Source organism: Myotis nattereri (assembly GCF_964212035.1).
Source record: "Myotis nattereri genome assembly, chromosome: 1".
Lineage (NCBI taxonomy): Eukaryota > Metazoa > Chordata > Mammalia > Chiroptera > Vespertilionidae > Myotis > Myotis nattereri.
This window is the reverse complement of record NC_138075.1, coordinates 223,557,412-223,574,647: the sequence shown is the minus strand read 5'-3', so window position 1 is coordinate 223,574,647 and position 17,236 is coordinate 223,557,412. Positions and strand designations below refer to the sequence as shown.

Genomic DNA, 17,236 nt, shown 5'->3' with positions numbered 1-17,236 from the left:
TACTTTGTACATGGAGAATATATCTATGATCCCAATAATGATCAGTTTGGACCAGAATCTATGCATCTCTGGTCAAAAGAATTTCAAGGTCACCAGAGACAAAACCAAAGAAACAAGATAGTCTGCGGGACAAAGATTAGGACTGACTTGGGAGAGAGAAAAATCTAAAAAACCTTGGAGACAAGATTAAAATGGTTTCCTTTCTCGCTCTTGTCTTTCATTTTTACCTTTCGACTATTCAGAAAAGAGCAGGCCCCTAAAACCACCAGGAAAGGGGATGGAGCATCAATCTGGCTTGACCAGGGTAGGAGGTATTTTGCATCTGAATATCTTTCCATTGCTTATTAGGTCATTATCTAGTAAGTGCCTTAACTGTGTTTCCTCTCAACACTCTGCTCTTTTTGGCAGGCGGTCAGATATGTGCAGAAAACTCAACATATGATTGGATCTGGAGACCTTCCTGAAAATTTCCAATTGGACATTGATATTTCAGGGTTAATCTTTACCCATCATCCCTGTTTTAGCCGAGAGCATGTTTTGGCAGCCAAGCTGGCCCAGTTATATGACCAGTACCTTGCAAGACGCCAGAGAAACAAGGCACAATTTCTTACTGATAAGGTACACTCTTCCACACTTATTGTTGGAGGGGTGGGTTCTTCTGATGAGCCCAAGCAACAGAAACATGTCCAGCAGCAAATGTCCATGTGGCTCCTCTTTCTAGGATGTGTGACATGTTGTTATACTGGAAACAAAAGGAAGGATATGACTATGTACTTGAACGTGTGCAAATTCAGTGGCACACACTTGGCTAAAAGAGAAAGATTTGTGCAAACAGTGCAAGCGATCTCACCTACCAGGGGTGGGTATTAGATGAAAGATGCTTGGCTGTGTCTTGCTTATGTGACCTCAGATGCTGAGGCTGTTCAAGGCTAGAGAATCTCTCTGTTCTTAGAAACATTCTCATTTTACATATAATTTCCCATAACCTGGTACCTGAACACAAGTCAGTTGTTTCAACTGATGCTCAAAGACATGGCCATCCATTTCAGAATGGTTTCCAATGTAATCCCATCCTGTGGAATTTTCATGGATAATTTTGACTATGGGGAATTTTAGTCTTCTACCCTGATGTTAAAACATACTACCTCCAAAAAGAGATAACTCCATGGTACCTTCTCTTATAAATCTATTATTTTATGTTCTCTTCACATCACAAAAATATCAGTGTAAGACCAAGATCCAGAAGGACCCACTTTTAGCCTTGAAAAAAACCTTGTGTCTGAGACATGCACATAAAAGCAGCATCTCTCATGAGCCTCTTGATTATCTGGGCCACAGAACAAGGACAGACATGCAGTGTTCTTTAGTATTCCTTTTTTTTTTTTCAAGAATAGAAGAAGGAGTCCATCCCTTTGATAACTCAGCTGGTAGAGCAGAAGACTATGGTTGATTCCCAAGAATAGAAGAAACAGCTCTTTGTAAAAGTTCATTTTGGCAAAAGCCTGGAGACAGCTAGATGCTTGGACATCCATTTATGTGATGGGTCCTTGGGTCATTTTGTGGGTAGGTCCAGGCAAGTAGCCTGCAGTAGGGAGGACAATGTCTAACTCAAAACATGTATCCATGTCTTTTTAAGCTCCAAGCTTTAAGAAATGCTGTTCAGATGGGCCTTGATCCAGCAAAATCTCATAAGTCTGTTGATATAACCCCAAAAGCCATCAATGAGTATAAATCTGAAATTCGGTGAGTTAAAGTCTATAATTTAACTTCTTTTTTTCCCCAGTTTGCTGTGCAGTTGTTGAGAGCTCAGTTTTTTTCAGTTTTTCTGAATGCACTGAATACGTGTGAAATTAAGCCAAAAGAAGCAATGAGATATAGCCATCGTTTTAACACCAAACTGGAAGCCCAATAAAGAGATGAAGATGTAGGATGTTGTGACTCGCACACTCTACTGGTGGAAACAAATACTGCTGCAGTCACCCCTTCAGGGAACAGCCTGGCCAGAGACAAGCAAAGTGAGGAAATACCCTTCAGCTAAGACCCAGAAATTCTGCTTCAGACGTGTGCCCTCCAAGGAGCCATGCACACAGGCACCTGGAGGTGCCTGCAAGGATTTCACAGCATCATTTACAAAGTCAGAAACTAGAAATGACCCCATGGCACTGAACATATCTGCTAGAGTCACATGAACTGTCTCTACCATGGTCAAAATGACTGAATTAGCTCTGCATGTATCGATATGGGTAAAATAATGTTGAATTTAAAAATCCAGGTGTAAGAGGCTGCTTGCGATGTGATACCATTTACTAACCCTACAGAACACCTGACACAGTACTCATTTGTCCTAGGTACACACGTGTGGGACACATGGACAGAAAACACACATGCCAGCTAGTAAACGATAGAAGCAGGATTTACATCTGGGGAGTGAGGCCCACATTTGTGTCCTTAACCATAATGCCTTGCTGCTCCTCAAGAAGAATGCTTCTTCTTCTAGTTCACTGCATTCTTGCTTTTCCACCACTTGCAGAGTGTCCGGACTCATGGCCACCCAACCACTAGTTGGCTGTCATCTTCCTTTTCCACGGATACCAGTTGAATGATTAGAAAACCAGCCCTCTGTGCTTCTCTGTATCTTCTCCTGAGGCTTGACTAACACAAGGAAAACTCCAGGCTAAGGCCTGCCTTCTGGGGGGTCAAGCTATCTTAGGCCAAGCTCACATTGTATGTTACAGTCATTTATCTATGTGCCTATCTCATGAGCTAAACTTTCTGACCACAGGGACACCTCCTATCTTCTAGACACTTCTGAATCCCCTGACATGTCACATGTACTTGCTCAAGGAAAAAATCCTGCCTAATTAATTAATTAATGGCATAATAGAGTGCATTTGGGTTCTGGATTAGGCTATCAGTCCTAGAAAGCTTAAAGTAGGGCACTAGGTAATTGGCAAACACTTTAAATAATGGAAATGAAAACAGAAGCATTTTTCAAGGATACCTCTTCATATCAGGCCAAAATTATCGTTCCTCTAGATAGCACTGAAAACTCACCAAGGCACCCACTAACATCACTTTGTCTCCTAAAGGGAGAACTGTGATTTGTGCTAACACAGACTTGAAAATATTTGTTGATCACTGGGACAGCAATAAACCCCCCTATGTTAACAATACTTTAGTCCATGAGAACTGCATATATTTGGCTGTTTATTTTTATAGTGTCTATGGTGGTGATTTGTTGAAGATACATTGTATTAATAATAATTTTAAAAGTTAATTTAGTTAAGTTGAAGTCAGATTCATCTAGCAAAAAGAAAAGAAAATAACCTCTCAAAATATATCAACATCCTATTGTATTCAAATTTTCATTCATAGTTTTGGCTTTCTATATTATAGCTCTTAAATATGCAATCACTATAGCATTAGTAGTTCTTTGTAATTTGCAAACACAGCTAAATAACTTTGTGTGTGTGTGTGTGTGTGTGTGTGTGTGTATTATATCTTGTAGGCAAACAAGAAAACTTCGTGATGCTGAACAAGAAACAGATCGAACATTGCTTAAGACCATCATAAAAGTCTGGAAAGAAATGAAGTCCCTGCGAGAGTTCCAGAGGTTTACAAACACGCCCTTGAAACTTGTTTTGAGAAAGTAGGCTTTTTTCAAAAATTGTTTTATTGGGTTATATCATAGAGAAAAATGTATAAAACATAGGTACAGTTTTAAAAATAATCACAAAAAATACTTACAAATGAATAACCATGTAACCACTCCCCAGGTTCAGAAATAGAACATAACCTGGCAGCCCCATGTTCCTAACCCCAACTCGACCCCCCTCGTCCCAGAAGTAATCATTTTCTGGACTTTTATGATCAGTGTTTCCTTGATTTTATAGATTTGCCATTGATGTATAATCCCTGGGAACATATAGTTTTTGACTTTTCCATAAATAAAAGTATTTTGTGTGTATTCTTTAGTGAATACACACTTGTTTCTTTTCTTTAATACTTTATGAGAACCATCTACCTTATGGCACATAGCTGCAGTTTCCTTGCTTTATAATTCTTCATTATATGAATATCACAGGATTTCTCCATTTTATTGTTGGTGGACATTGAGTTGATCCCATTTTTCAATTGTTATAAACAGCACTCCTGTGGACATGTCTTTTAGGGTTTGTGTGCTACACCTTCCAGAAATATACCTGGAAGTGAAATTGTTGAGTCTTAAGGGAGGCATTTTGCCAAGAATTTACATTTTCGTGCTGAATACAGACATTTTTGCAGAGTGACTGAGCTGATTTGTACTCTGACCAGTGTCCCCGTAGGTCCAGATCACCCATATCCATCTCGCCTGATGTTGCCCAACATGAACATTGTACTAATCTAATGATGGCCTGTTTTAATTTTTATTTCCCAGACATGAGTTGGTCACCTTGGTTTCCTCTTCTCTGAGGTGTCTGTTCAAGGCTTTTGTTGATTTTTGACCTGGATTGATTTTCCTTTTACTGTTTTCATAATTCGTAGGCATTCAGCATACACCCCGCTCACGAGACCTTTGTGGATGGTGCCTGCCGCAGTGGCCTCTCCCATCTGAACCTGTCTTTATACTCTCTTTCTGCTGCTTTTTGATGAATAGTTCTTAACTTTAAAAAGAATATTTTAGACTTTTCTTTTGTGATCGGTGCTTTTCATATCTGCTGAAGAAAACCTCTGAGTCATGTAGATAGTCCATGTGGTCTGTATATTGTCTCCTGCAGTCTTTACAGCTTTATCTTTCACATCAGGCTCCAACCCACTTGGAGCTGACCAGGGCCTGGTGTGGGAAGGTATGCTTTTTGATAGCACTTATGCTAAGGAGGCCTCATTCACTAGGCTTTGATCCATGAGCAAGAGCACAGTTAACAAGCAGAGCCTTGTTCTGTGTATTGATTCAAGAGTGTCTCTGCTGGTGTTGGTCCTCTCCGGATGGTTTCTTCTGAATGAGTGTTGTGTCCGTATACCAACACGAAAGTGACAAGTGTGGGCAATGAGCTGGTGCTTGGCTTTGAAATCAGCCATGTTTTAGCCAAAGAGAGCTGTGGCTGGTGATTTGGGGGCGTTGTAATCATCAGAGGCTGAGACGACATCCTCCCAATGTAAACTGTGCTCTGTGAGGTCAGGAACCTTGTTGCCACTGGGACTCTGGTCCCCAACAGAGCACCTGCCACTGGGTGTGTGCTCATTGAATGTTAGTTCATGAAAAACAAATTTAAAGAGTTTCTCCCACAGAAACCATGGATGTTTCCCAGAAATTCCGGTGTTTCTACTTCTAAATTCTGTCTCCCAGGCTACCCTTCTAACCTCAATAGAGAATGTAAATATTTATAAGATTGTTTTCTCCTTCCTTCCTTCTTTCCTTCCTTCCTTCCTTCCTCCTTCCTAAGTTTAGGATTGCGAGAATCCACGGCCAGCATGGCTTTCGCAGGTTCAAAGACTTGGAGGGAGGGCTGACGCACAAATGATACACAAGATGGAATATTAATTTTTAATTACTGGGGGAACCAGAGGACAGCCTAACCATAGCGGTCAAGCTCTCTCCAGTTGCTCCATTCCCAACTGCTTTTATTAGCTAGAATACACAATGGCCTTTAGGAATACAAACAGACATATCAATGGTAATGTTTAGCAAATAAGATTGTCAGGTCTTGGGGGAGTTTGCTTTAGGCCATTGAGTCAGCAGCAGGTAATAAAATGTAGATATTCACCCTGTGAATATCAGAAGGAGTCCTGGTCAGCCTTCTGCCAGACTCCTCACATTTATATCAATTACTGTTGATCTTGGTCACCAGCATAGGATAAACTGAATTTTATAGGAGATTTACCCTTCAGGTCACCTCTAGGTTGTCACTTTCATAAAACTTAGGCCCTGTTTTTCCCTAAGTGCTTCTTCCTAACTTCTTCTGGAATGCCCTTCGTTTACATTCGTGGTTCCTCAAGCCACCTTATGATATAGCATAATTTTTTTTCCTGCACAAGTTCCCCAATTTCCACCAGCTCATTTGTGTTTCTAAATAACAAGGAGGAAGTGAATGCTTCCTTATATATCAGAGATGGAACTAAATTTTTGAGCCAGACTTCCCCAATGTTTATAAATGTGAGGTGTCACTGCTTCCAAAGGGGTTTCTTAGGTAAAATCCTAGAAATCTGTAAATGTCTGTGCCTTGGGGGACTGCTAATTGCCTAAGCACCAGGCTACACATGTACATAGCAAACATTTGTCAGCTCTGGGCACCTGACTAAGTTTATCTAAAGGGATGAGGCGCTTTAAGAGGACAGATGGCATTGACCTGACCAGACCACATTAGGAGATAAGCACAGGTGATGAGTGGCAACAGCTCTAAGTGCTGGGTGGGACATACTGGGTAGGCATGTTGGCCATCTCCCTCCTAAAGAGTCACACTGCCCACTAACAGATAAAGGGCCCTGCAAAGATGAGCAAGAGGCCGCTCCCATTTGTTGAACCTCAGGTTGACTTGGGCATTCGCAGAACTAGTGTTCTACAGAACATACCTTGGGAAGCACTGCCTTGGGTTGAGCCGAACTCCTGATGGAGTGTCCGCAGAATCATCCAAGAAAAACTCAAATTGTCAATCCCAAGTCAAAAAGTGGCTTTAGGGACTGGGTAGCAAATGATGAAGTGAGTTGTCAGAGACTTGAAGGATTAATAAGATAACTATAGGGACCTTCTACCGCTACAGGTGGAGAGTTTACTGGCACCATGTCAGTATGCCATCTGGGTCACTTAGAGTGGCATTGTTGTTTAGCAGTAAATATTCCAGCTTCTCCACCACCAGCTGGTGTTCTTGGGCAAGTGACTTACCCTCTCTGTGCCTGTCTTCTCATGTATAAAACGTGATGATCAGTCTCTGCATCGCGAGAATGTGAGCTGACATGTGCAGGACTTTTAGAGGAGTTCCTGCCACAAATCAAGCCTGGTGCAGGTGGTTGCTGTTATTATTAGTCTATTACTTCATTTCAGGAAATAACCAAGGTACTATGAATTATTTTAAAGGGAAAAAGTGGACCAGAAAGCAGACGAAGAAGCATATGAAGCAGAAATTCAAGCTGAAATAAGCGAATTGTTGGAAGAACACTCGGAAGAGTACGAGCAGAAGATGGAAGAATACAGAACTGAGTATCAGCAGTGGAAAGCCTGGAGGAAAGCCCAGGTTCGCACAGGAGCCTCAGCCTTGAACTGGGCTGACCTGGGGGAACGGGAGGGAGGGTCTAGAGGGCACCCCGTGAGACAGAAGGAGGGAAACTGCTGGCTCTGCTCTGTCTCTCTCCTTGCCCCCTCGCCAGGGAACAAAAGAATGAGTGAATGAACTGGCTAATGAATGCACTTGTTTAAAAAGCTGCAGAGCTAGCTGAAACCAGAGCCAGGGTTCTCCAACTGTGTGTTCTTGGGCAAGTTATTCTTGCTATCACTGTTAGCTCTGTTATCACTCTGTGGCTATCTGAGTGAACCAACAAGTCATAACAGTACTTGTTCATGTCTGTGTCAGGCATGTTGCATGCATCGTCCTGTTGAATGGAGGGCATTGATTCTCCTGGTTCTCCCTCCGAAAACTACATAACTTTGTACACATGATCTGCAAAATTGAATTCAAGGGCAATAAGTAATAGATGAGGGGAACCTGCAGTGCCAGTCCTGCTCACAGCCTTACTGTATATATATTTTTTTATTTTATAGGAAAACATTGTTATTGTTATTTTAGCAGGTGATTTAAGGTATACTATTCCTTGTTTCTGAAATTCAAGTCTTATTACTCCGTTCATTGAGCCTAGCAAAAAATGTTACAGGTCTCATTGTCACCACTGTAATAAGATTACTGTGATGGAAGCGTAACCTGTGTCTCAAGTAGCCACATTTGTTTATTTATTTTTATTGATTTAAGAGAGGGAGAGGGAGAGGGAGAGAGAGACAGAAACATCAATGATGAGAGAGAATCACTGATAGGCTGCCTCCTGCACACCCTACACCAGGGATCGAGCCTGAAACCCAGGCATATGCCCCCACTGGGAATGGAGCTATGACCTCTTAGTTCATAGGTTCATGCTCAGCCACTGAGCCACGCCGGCCCGACCACAGCCTCACTTTAATTTCAAGATGTGTCCTTGGCCTTGAGAATATATATTAATAATCATATAAATAGCTAACGTTTTTTTTTTAAGCTCTTTCTAAGGGCCAGGCACTGTGATGAGTGCTTTACAGGCATTAACTACCCCATTTCACCAGCCCTGAAGGAGTTTCCCATGATTGTCCCCATTTTGAAGAAGAGAAAATGGAGGCATGGAGAGGCCAGGTAGCTGTGTAACCTGCCTGCGTGCACACAGTTATCTGAGGGGTCGCTGGGTTTGCATCCAGGTCTGTCTGATTCTGAAGGCTGTGCTCTTCAATGAAATCCTAACATTTCCATCTGACATAAGGTTGCCTCTCACCCAACAGAGGGCCAAGAAAAAGAAAAAGAAACAAGCAGCTGAAGAACACCCTGATGAGGAGGTGGAGGAGCCATCTCCTGGGGAGGGACCCGTGAAACCCATCCCCCCGGAGCCCACCCGGCAGGCAGTGCTAGAGCAGCAGGTGCGGGAGAGAGCAGCCCGGAGCAGGAGGAGACCCGGGGAGCCCACGCTGGTCCCAGACCTGAGCCTGGCCGGGAGTGTGACACCCAACGACCAGTGTCCCAGGTGAGATTGACAGGTGATGCACAGACATACCCACGCACATGCACACACATACACCCGGTGTGGAATGTGCAGCTCCTATACACCCCCTGACCAACACCATGCAGTCAGGAGAATCATTAACTTTCTACAGACATATATTTGATTGAACCACATAAAATTGCCAATATTTGTCCATAATTTGGTGACTCCCTGTGGTTCACCTCCCTAGTTAATGCATCCCCGCTGGCTTCCCTTTTGTTTGGGGTTCTCCCCGGAGTGGCTTTTGACCTGGAGCCTTTACCTGTAACTTCACTATGTGTTTTCTGTCCACCAGTAGTACCCGCCTCCTGGGCACAGACACCCAGGTCTCCCCTCAGCCCTTGATTTCAGTGCTCCAGAGGCCAGCTTCGCCTTTTGCTGGTCTTGCAGAGCCTCCCAAGGGAGTCGTGGATACTAAGTCAGGCATCTGAAGCCTACCCTTTCCTTAACAAGCGTGAGTTGCCATTGACTTAACCAACAACCAGAGTTTTGGGTGGGCATCTTTGCACATATACATAGTAAAATTAATGGCCACTCTTGTTGGTTTTGATTTTTTTTTAACTTCCTGGCTTTAAGAATAATATACTTCTAAAGAATACATTTTTGGTGGATTCAAATGACCTTTAAAAATAAGGGACATTTCTCAATTCCCTGCATGCAGTGAGCCGTCACTCACTATTGGAAAGTGTTAAGAAACCCAGCAAACTAAGCAAAAGAAACAAGCAAACAAAACCAGCTTGAATCTCAGAGAAGCCAACGCGGCCTAACTGCTATGATATGCTGTTATATTTTTAGGATAAAATGTCCCCCCCAAATATAAATCACTACTGCCCTTATGGTTTGACTTCTCTCCATTTAAGAGTTGATGTTTCTGTTTGCTTAAAGCTTTGGGACACAAATGTAAGGCTTGTTTAAAAAACTTTAAGGAAACTTGTACAGCGATGCTTGGACCCGGTTCTTAAATCCCAATGGCCTTTCTGGCCTCCTCCTCCCTATCACAATCACAATGCTTTATTACAGAAGCTCAGCGAGACCTGGAGTCCTTTGGGTTCAGTGAGGGCTAATGCGACTGGCAGCGTCGCCTCCAGCATATCTTGTCCTGTTCGGTGTCCATCCGCCAAGCCCTCCCGTTATCGTCAGTCCATGAACACCAGCCTCACCTGCCAACGTCTCCCTTTGCAGGGCGGAGGTCTTACGAAGGGAAGATGTCAAGAGGCGCTCGGTGTATTTAAAGGTGATCTTCAACGGCAAGGAGGTGTCCAGGACCGAAGGGCGGCCACTCGGGGCAGACTTCCGAGTTCACTTTGGACAGATTTTCAGTTTGCAAATAGTCAACTGGCCGGAGAGTTTAACGCTGCAGGTACGTATTGCAATGATAGTCACCATCCTAGGAATATCTTGGTCATCGCAGGAGCAGGGCGGTTGGAAGTCACCCATTGGCTATGGCAGCCTCCTGGTACGTTCTCAAGGGTCAGCCTCCTCCTGGACACGTCTGTGCGTAAGGTTTGGCAGAAGGAGGAGTGTTACCCCAAGTCACCTCCTCAAAATGTGGACAGAGTAATGCTAGCCACAGTGCTCAAGGGTGCACCTCGAGAAAAGGGAGGCGTTGAGGGAGGGTGGAGGTGGGGAGAACCTCTGGCTCATTCATCAGAGGCGTGCCTCAGTCTCCCCTTCTACCAGGACCCTGGCATAATGTACCAGAGAAATCAATTATGCTATAGTCACAGGTGGTTAGGAGGGGAGTTGATAGAGGAGTTACAGGTGTTAGGACCCCCACAGCCCCCCCCCCCCAAAGAAATCTCCAACTAATTTAAATCTTACCATTAGCAATATGTTTCTGTTTGTTTTAGTTTCCTAGGGCTCCCATACTAAGCAATGCAGATGTGGTGGCTTAGAACGGCAGATGTCTAGTCTCTCAATCCTGGAAGCCCTGAAGTCTGACACCCAGGGTCAGCAAGGCCACACTCCCTCCGGGAGCTCCGAAGGGGGGGTCCTTCCTGTCCCCTTCCAGCTTCTGGTGGCTCTGGGAGTTCCTTGGCTTATGATGGCCTAACTCTGGTCTCAGCCTCCGTCTCCACATGACCTTCTCTGTAGCTTAATGTGTGCTTTTGTCTCTTACAGCGATACTCGTGTTGGACTTAGGGTGCACCCTGATCTCAGCTGCATTTTTTAAAATATATTTTTATTGATTTCAGAGAGAAAGGGAGAGGAAGAGAGAGATAGAAACATCAATGATGAAAGAGAACCATTGATTGGCTGCCTCCTGCACAACCCACACTGGGGATGGAGCCCACAATGGGGGCATATGCCCTGACCAGGAATCGAACCATGACCTCCTGGTTCATAGGTTGATGCTCAACCACTGAGCCATGCCAGCTGGGCTCAGCTGTATTTTTAATTTTTTGAGGAATTGCCATACTGCTTTCCATAGAGGCTGTACTAATTTACATTCCCTGCAACAGTGCACGAGGGTTCCCTTTTCTCCACATGCCCATCATCACTTACTTGTCGATTTATTGAGGACGGCCATTCTGATAGGTGTGAGGTGATATTTCATTGTGGTTTTTACTTGCATTTCTCTGATGATTAGTGGCATGGAGCATCTTTTCATGTCTGTTGGCTGTCTGTATGTCCTCTTTGAAAACACTGTCTACCCAGGCCCATTTTTTAATTGGATTGTTTGCGGGGGGGGAGGGTGGTTAATGTTAAATTGTATGAATTTCTTACATATTTTGGATATCAACCCCTTAAAAGATATAACATTTGTGAATATCGTCCCATGCAGCAGGTGACCTATTGCCGCTTTTATGTGGCTGTTTCTCTTCCTCGATTTCAGGTCTATGAAACAGTGGGGCACAGTGGCACCACCTTGCTAGCAGAAGTGTTTCTGCCTATTCCTGAAACCACCGTTGTCACCGGGAGGGCTCCCATCGAAGAAGTGGAGTTCAGCAGTAACCAGCATGTGGCCCTGGACCATGAGGGAGTTGGAAGTGGTATGGACAGTGGATTGTCCTCAGGGGCTCACAGTCCTACTGTCAGATGTGAACGTATCTTTCTTTTATTTTTCATTTCCCAGTCAACCCAATAATTGTAAAATTGTAATCAAAAATTCAAATTGAAACAATAATTACATACAACTTTTTGCAAAGTTGTTTTTGATATGCTCCTGGTGGCCAGTAAATTCACAGAGTTCTGCAAGTATAAAGCAGTTTGGCAGTGGGAATTAAGGGCGGTTAGAATGCCTTTGATACCTTAATTCTACTTCTAGGAATCTTTTTGAAGAAAATAATTTGAAATGAGGACAAAGTTTTGTGCATTAAAAAAAAAATGTACATTGTGGTATTATTTTAAAGCTGTGAAGTTTGAAATAACTTGCATGCCTATAATAGAGAGATTATTAATTAATATTCTCTCTCATCTTTTCCTGCACTTCTGGTTAGATAAATGATGGACCAATTCACTCTTTCCACTATGTTTCTTACCCTTGATATTTTTTTTTTCTTTCACTGGTGCAGTCTGTGTAATTTCTTTATATCTGTCTTCTGACTACTGAATTCACACTTTAGCTGTGCCTAATCAATGCAACTCATTGCATTTCTCATTTCAATTTTTGTAGTATTTTTTCACCTCCAGATATTCTATCTAGTTTTTTTTCCAATAAGTCTGGTTACGTGTGATAATTTTTTGTCCTTTTTGTAAGACTCAGTCATTTTTTTATTCATTAATTGCTTTATTTTTTAAACATATTAAAATATTTTTAATATTCTATATCTACCAATTCTAATTGTTGGTCTCATTCTGTTGCCATTTGTTAAAGGTGTTTTTTTTTTTAAATATATTTTTATTAATTTCAGAGAGGGAGAGAGAAACATCAGTGATGAGAGAGAATCATTGATTGGCTGCCTCCTGCACGCCCCCCACTGGGGTTCTAGCCTGCAACCCAGGCATGTGCCCCTGACCGGAATCGAACCTGGGACCCTTCAGTCCACAGGCCGACACTCCATCCACTAAGCCAAAGCAGCTAGGGCTCAAGGTGTTTTTTTATTGTGAGGTCACAGCTGGAGATCTGCAAGAACTCCAAGGCCCAAACTCACTCACTGTCTAAAAGCCTGAAGATGGAGGTTTTAGTCCTGGCTCTGATACTGAGAAGCCCTGTGACCCTAGCAGTCACATAACCTCTTTGAATATCATCTTTCTCGTTCATAAAATAGATCTAATACTACCTCCTTTATAGGCTGATAGGGTTCTTTTAAAGATCAAGATGGGATGTTTCATATGTAGCAGAAGTCTTGGAAAAACACAGAGACGCTTTTAGAGTTTCGTGTTAATAACATCAATTGGAAATCCCGCATGCGAAGTTGCTCTATTTAGTGCTTGAAAATCTTTTCTTCCTCTGGTTGATTGAACTTACTGCCCAGACACTTCCTACCATTCATTTCCATTCAATGGGGGCCAAATCAGGGAGGCCTTACTGGGACCACAGGGCTTAGTAAGAGCGAACATTTGCTGAGTGGTCACCGTTTCCCAGGCACTAGCGCTTTGCCAGGTATTAACCCGCTATTCTTCACCCCCCGCCTCTTACACTCCCACCTCAGGGTTCTTACACTTGGTCCTTCTGCCAAGAAATGCTCTTTCCCAAGATTTCTACGTCTCACCAACTCAGCTTCTTCAGGCCTTTACTCCAAAGTCGCTTCTCCTGGAGCCTCCCCTGGCCAATCATCTGAAAGCTCAACCCCTGCCCACCCCCAAACACATACTTTCTCTATACCTTCCCTAATATATGCTTCACTTTTGCACTTATCACTCTGTAACATACTGTGCATTGCATTTAACTTATTGCCCATCTTTCCTACTCAATTATAAACGGCCTGATATCAGGAATCCTCATCAGTTTGGTTTCTTTACTGTTATCTTCAGTGCCTAGAGTAGCGCCTGGCCCGAGGTAGGAGCTCAAATAAGTGTCTTCGGAGAGAATGAGTAAATGAATGTCTTCGGAATAACCCTTGGGAGGAGATGCCGTTCCTGTTCTTATTTTAGACATGAAGAGGTTAAGTCATTTGTCTACGGTCACACAGCTGCTGAGTGTCAGAACCAGAATGTGCACACAGATGGCCCCACTGCGGGTGCATCATTCATTACAACGTCTGCACTCTGTTGTCAGAGACACAGCCACACGGTGATTCTGAGCATCGTCGCCTGTCACCTGAAGAAGTTCAGTGATATTGAATTACATGTTCCACCCCCACCGCCCTCACCCTCTCCTTCCACTGTCTACTGCCTGCTTTCTCACCAGGACTGGCTCGCGCCCTCGTTCTAAAAAACATCTTGTCTGATGTGGTGTTTCCCTAGGCGTGCCCTTGTCATTTGAAGCTGACGGCAGTAATCAGCTGATCCTGATGACCTCGGGGAAAGTGTCCCACAGTGTGGCCTGGGCTGTTGGAGAGAATGGGACACCTTTAATCCCTCCACTGTCACAGCAGAACACTGGATTCAGGAGGTAACGTGTGGCTGGTTTATCCATCCGTCTGTCACTGGACATTTAGATTGTTTCCATACTTAGCCTAATATGCAAAGTGTCCCCTCAGGAGTTCAAACAACCGGGAGTTCGATCATTCACTATGATGTGTGCTGACCACCAGGGGCCAGTGCAGAATGAAGGGAGACCCCGGCTGGCAGCTGGCAGCTGGGGGAAGGGAGGCCCCAGCCAGTGGCTGGCAGCTGCTAGGGACCCTACCAGAGCACTAATTTCATGCACTGGGCCTCTAGTTATAAATAATACTGCAGTGACAATGGGGGGGCGAAGGGGGTGCAGGTACTTCTTAGGGATAGTGATTTCATTTTTTTCAGCTATATACCCAGAAGTGGGATTGCTGGATCACATGGTAGTTCTACTTTTAATTTCCTGAGGACTTTCCACACTATTTCCCACGATGGCTGCACCAGTTTACATTCCTATCAATGTTTCTTCCCTTATTGATAACAGTCATCCTAATAGATGTGAGGTGATATCCTACTGTGGTTTTGATTTGCATCTCCCTGATAATTAGTGATGGTGAGCACTCTTTCACGTACCTGCCAGCCATTGAATATCTTCTTTTGAGAAAATATCTATTTGGTTCCTTTGTCCATTTTTTAATTATTTGGATTTTTTTTACTACTGAGTTGTATGAGTTTCTTATATATTTTGGATACTAACCCCTTATCAGGTGTGTGGTTTGCAAATATTTCCTCCCACCATTCATACTTATTTACTGCCTTATAACATATTTAATGGCAATCTTCAAGTAAAGAAAAGTGGCAGCAGTCTGTCCTAATTATCAGACTTCCTGTGGTGCAGAATAGCAGCGTCCTAAGCCATGCGTCCTGGGATTTGGTGGTCCTGAGGCAAACTGCTCTGTGGTCAAGTTAAGTCCACCTCACGGAATGAACTTTTTTTCCAGCGCTTTGAAAAGAGCAGATGCCATCTCATCCATTGGCACCTCAGGACTGACGGACATGAAAAAGTTGGCCAAGTGGGCAGCAGAGTCCAAGCTGGATCCGAATGACCCCAGCAACGCCCCTCTGATGCAGCTGATCTCGGTAAAGTGGCAGGAGAGCCGTGCACCACGCTGTGTCTGGATTTGGTGTGAGAGGAATAGAAAGGGCTTGGCCCTTCTCACACACTGGCTCTCATACCGTGTTCTCTGCGGTGGTGCTTAAGAGCGCAAATGCTGAGAGAATGGCAAGTTTAAATTCTAGCTCTGGCCTGGCTGGTGTAGCTCAGTGGTTGAGCATCAACCTGTAAAGGAGGAGGTCACAGTTCGATTCCAGGTCAGGGCACATGCCCAGTTTGCGGTATCAATCCCCAGGAGGGAGTGTGCAGGAAGCAGTCAATCCATGATTCTCTCTCATCATTGATGTTTCTCTCTCTCTCCCTCTCCTTTCCTCTCTGAAATCAATAAAAATAAATAAATTCCAGCTCTGCACCCACTTGGCTATGCGATCCAGGCTGCACCCATGTGTCTGAGCCCTGAGATGCCCTCACGGTGCTATTCTGTCGGGATCAATCAGCTACCAGGTATCCATACTTTGCTAGGCACACAGTGGGTGTGCAGTAAATATTAGCTGCTATTGATACTCCGACCTCAAACCTCTGTAAAACCCCTAAAGAAAGTTTTGATTTCCCCCTTAGTTCCTTGCTCAAGGTCACACAGCTAGTGAGGAATCAGATCCAAGTTCATCTGGTTTCAGAGCTCGTGCCCTTCCCATCCCACCTTGATGGACTGATGGGCCATTTTAAGAAGCAGTGGTTTTGTTTGTATTCTTGTGTTAAGATTAATTTGATTATTATTTAGGTTTCATTTTAAGTATTTATGGGATAAACTGCTTGTATCTATCATAACATTCAGAATTCTTCTTCAGTGAATTTATAAATAAAATGGGTCATTAGTCAGTAAATGATTTTTCTTGGTATCAGATATAAATGTTTTTACTTGCAAGATCATAATTCTCACAAAAACATCATAAGTGAGTAGATGATCCAGAAAGTGACGATAGCAACACATTCTATGATCATGTTTATGAGTATAAGTGGATCAGTAGCGTAACTATAACTAAGATGAAAATTTTCATTTCTCTCCTGATATTTCTAAATCCCAAAGCAAGCTTGTGACTTTTGTCTTTATAAACTGTCCTTGCAACATGATACTTTTAGTGTGGCTATGAGAAGTGTTAGAAAGAACAGATCATATCACCTAAAGCAGTGATGGCGAACCTTTTGAGCTCGGTCGGTCATCATTTTGAAAAACCCTAACTTAACTCTGGTGCCATGTCACATATAGAAATTTTTTGATATTTGCAACCATAGTAAAACAAAGATTTATATTTTTGATATTTATTTTATATATTTAAATGCCATTTAACAAAGAAAAATCAATGAAAAAATGAGTTCGCGTGTCACCTCTGACACGGGTGTCATAGGTTCGCCATCACTGACCTAAAGGATAGTCTATTCCATGTAAACTTTTCAAATCACGACTTGATTACAATCTTTAAATCAGAAGTAACATAAGACACCTGTCACCTTCATTTTCCCTTTATAACTATTTGCCTTCAGAAGCACAAACACAGGGATGCCTTCCTGACTGGTCTCTTCAAGAACCAGTATTTGCACGGCAGGGTCACCTCCCATCACAAAGCCCAGCACACCCTGCGCCTGGCTCTTCTTCTGCCCCAGAGGAGGTCACAGCTGGCAAAGGCCCCCAGCAGAGGGGCTCGGGACACCTGGGCAGCATCAGCCCACACCTGCTCAGCCTGCAGACGTACTGAAGCCAGCTTTCTTTGCCACTGTCCAGACACATAGGAGGTCCGCGCCCAGATCCCTCCCTGATTCACTCCCCCCAATGATCAAGGCTCAGGGACAGGAGGGCCTGGCCCTGGAGCTAAGCAAAGGTGATCGACTGACTCTATGCTTGTATCTACATATGGGCATAAGACTAGTAAAAAGTTGGAA

At 43.5% G+C, this 17,236-nt stretch overlaps 1 protein-coding gene across 1 annotated transcript in view; it reads left to right on the top strand.

The window, feature by feature from the left end:
* CC2D2A (coiled-coil and C2 domain containing 2A) overlaps positions 1-17,236 on the top strand; it is a 78,679-nt gene that overhangs the window by 25,082 nt on the left and 36,361 nt on the right. Inside the window, exons 12-20 of the mRNA XM_081101255.1 lie at positions 409-618; positions 1,637-1,743; positions 3,509-3,649; positions 7,052-7,208; positions 8,489-8,727; positions 9,928-10,105; positions 11,582-11,738; positions 14,095-14,242; positions 15,186-15,324. Of these exons, the coding sequence (XP_080957381.1) occupies positions 409-618; positions 1,637-1,743; positions 3,509-3,649; positions 7,052-7,208; positions 8,489-8,727; positions 9,928-10,105; positions 11,582-11,738; positions 14,095-14,242; positions 15,186-15,324 (1,476 nt within the window). The remainder of the gene's footprint in view (positions 1-408; positions 619-1,636; positions 1,744-3,508; positions 3,650-7,051; positions 7,209-8,488; positions 8,728-9,927; positions 10,106-11,581; positions 11,739-14,094; positions 14,243-15,185; positions 15,325-17,236) is intronic.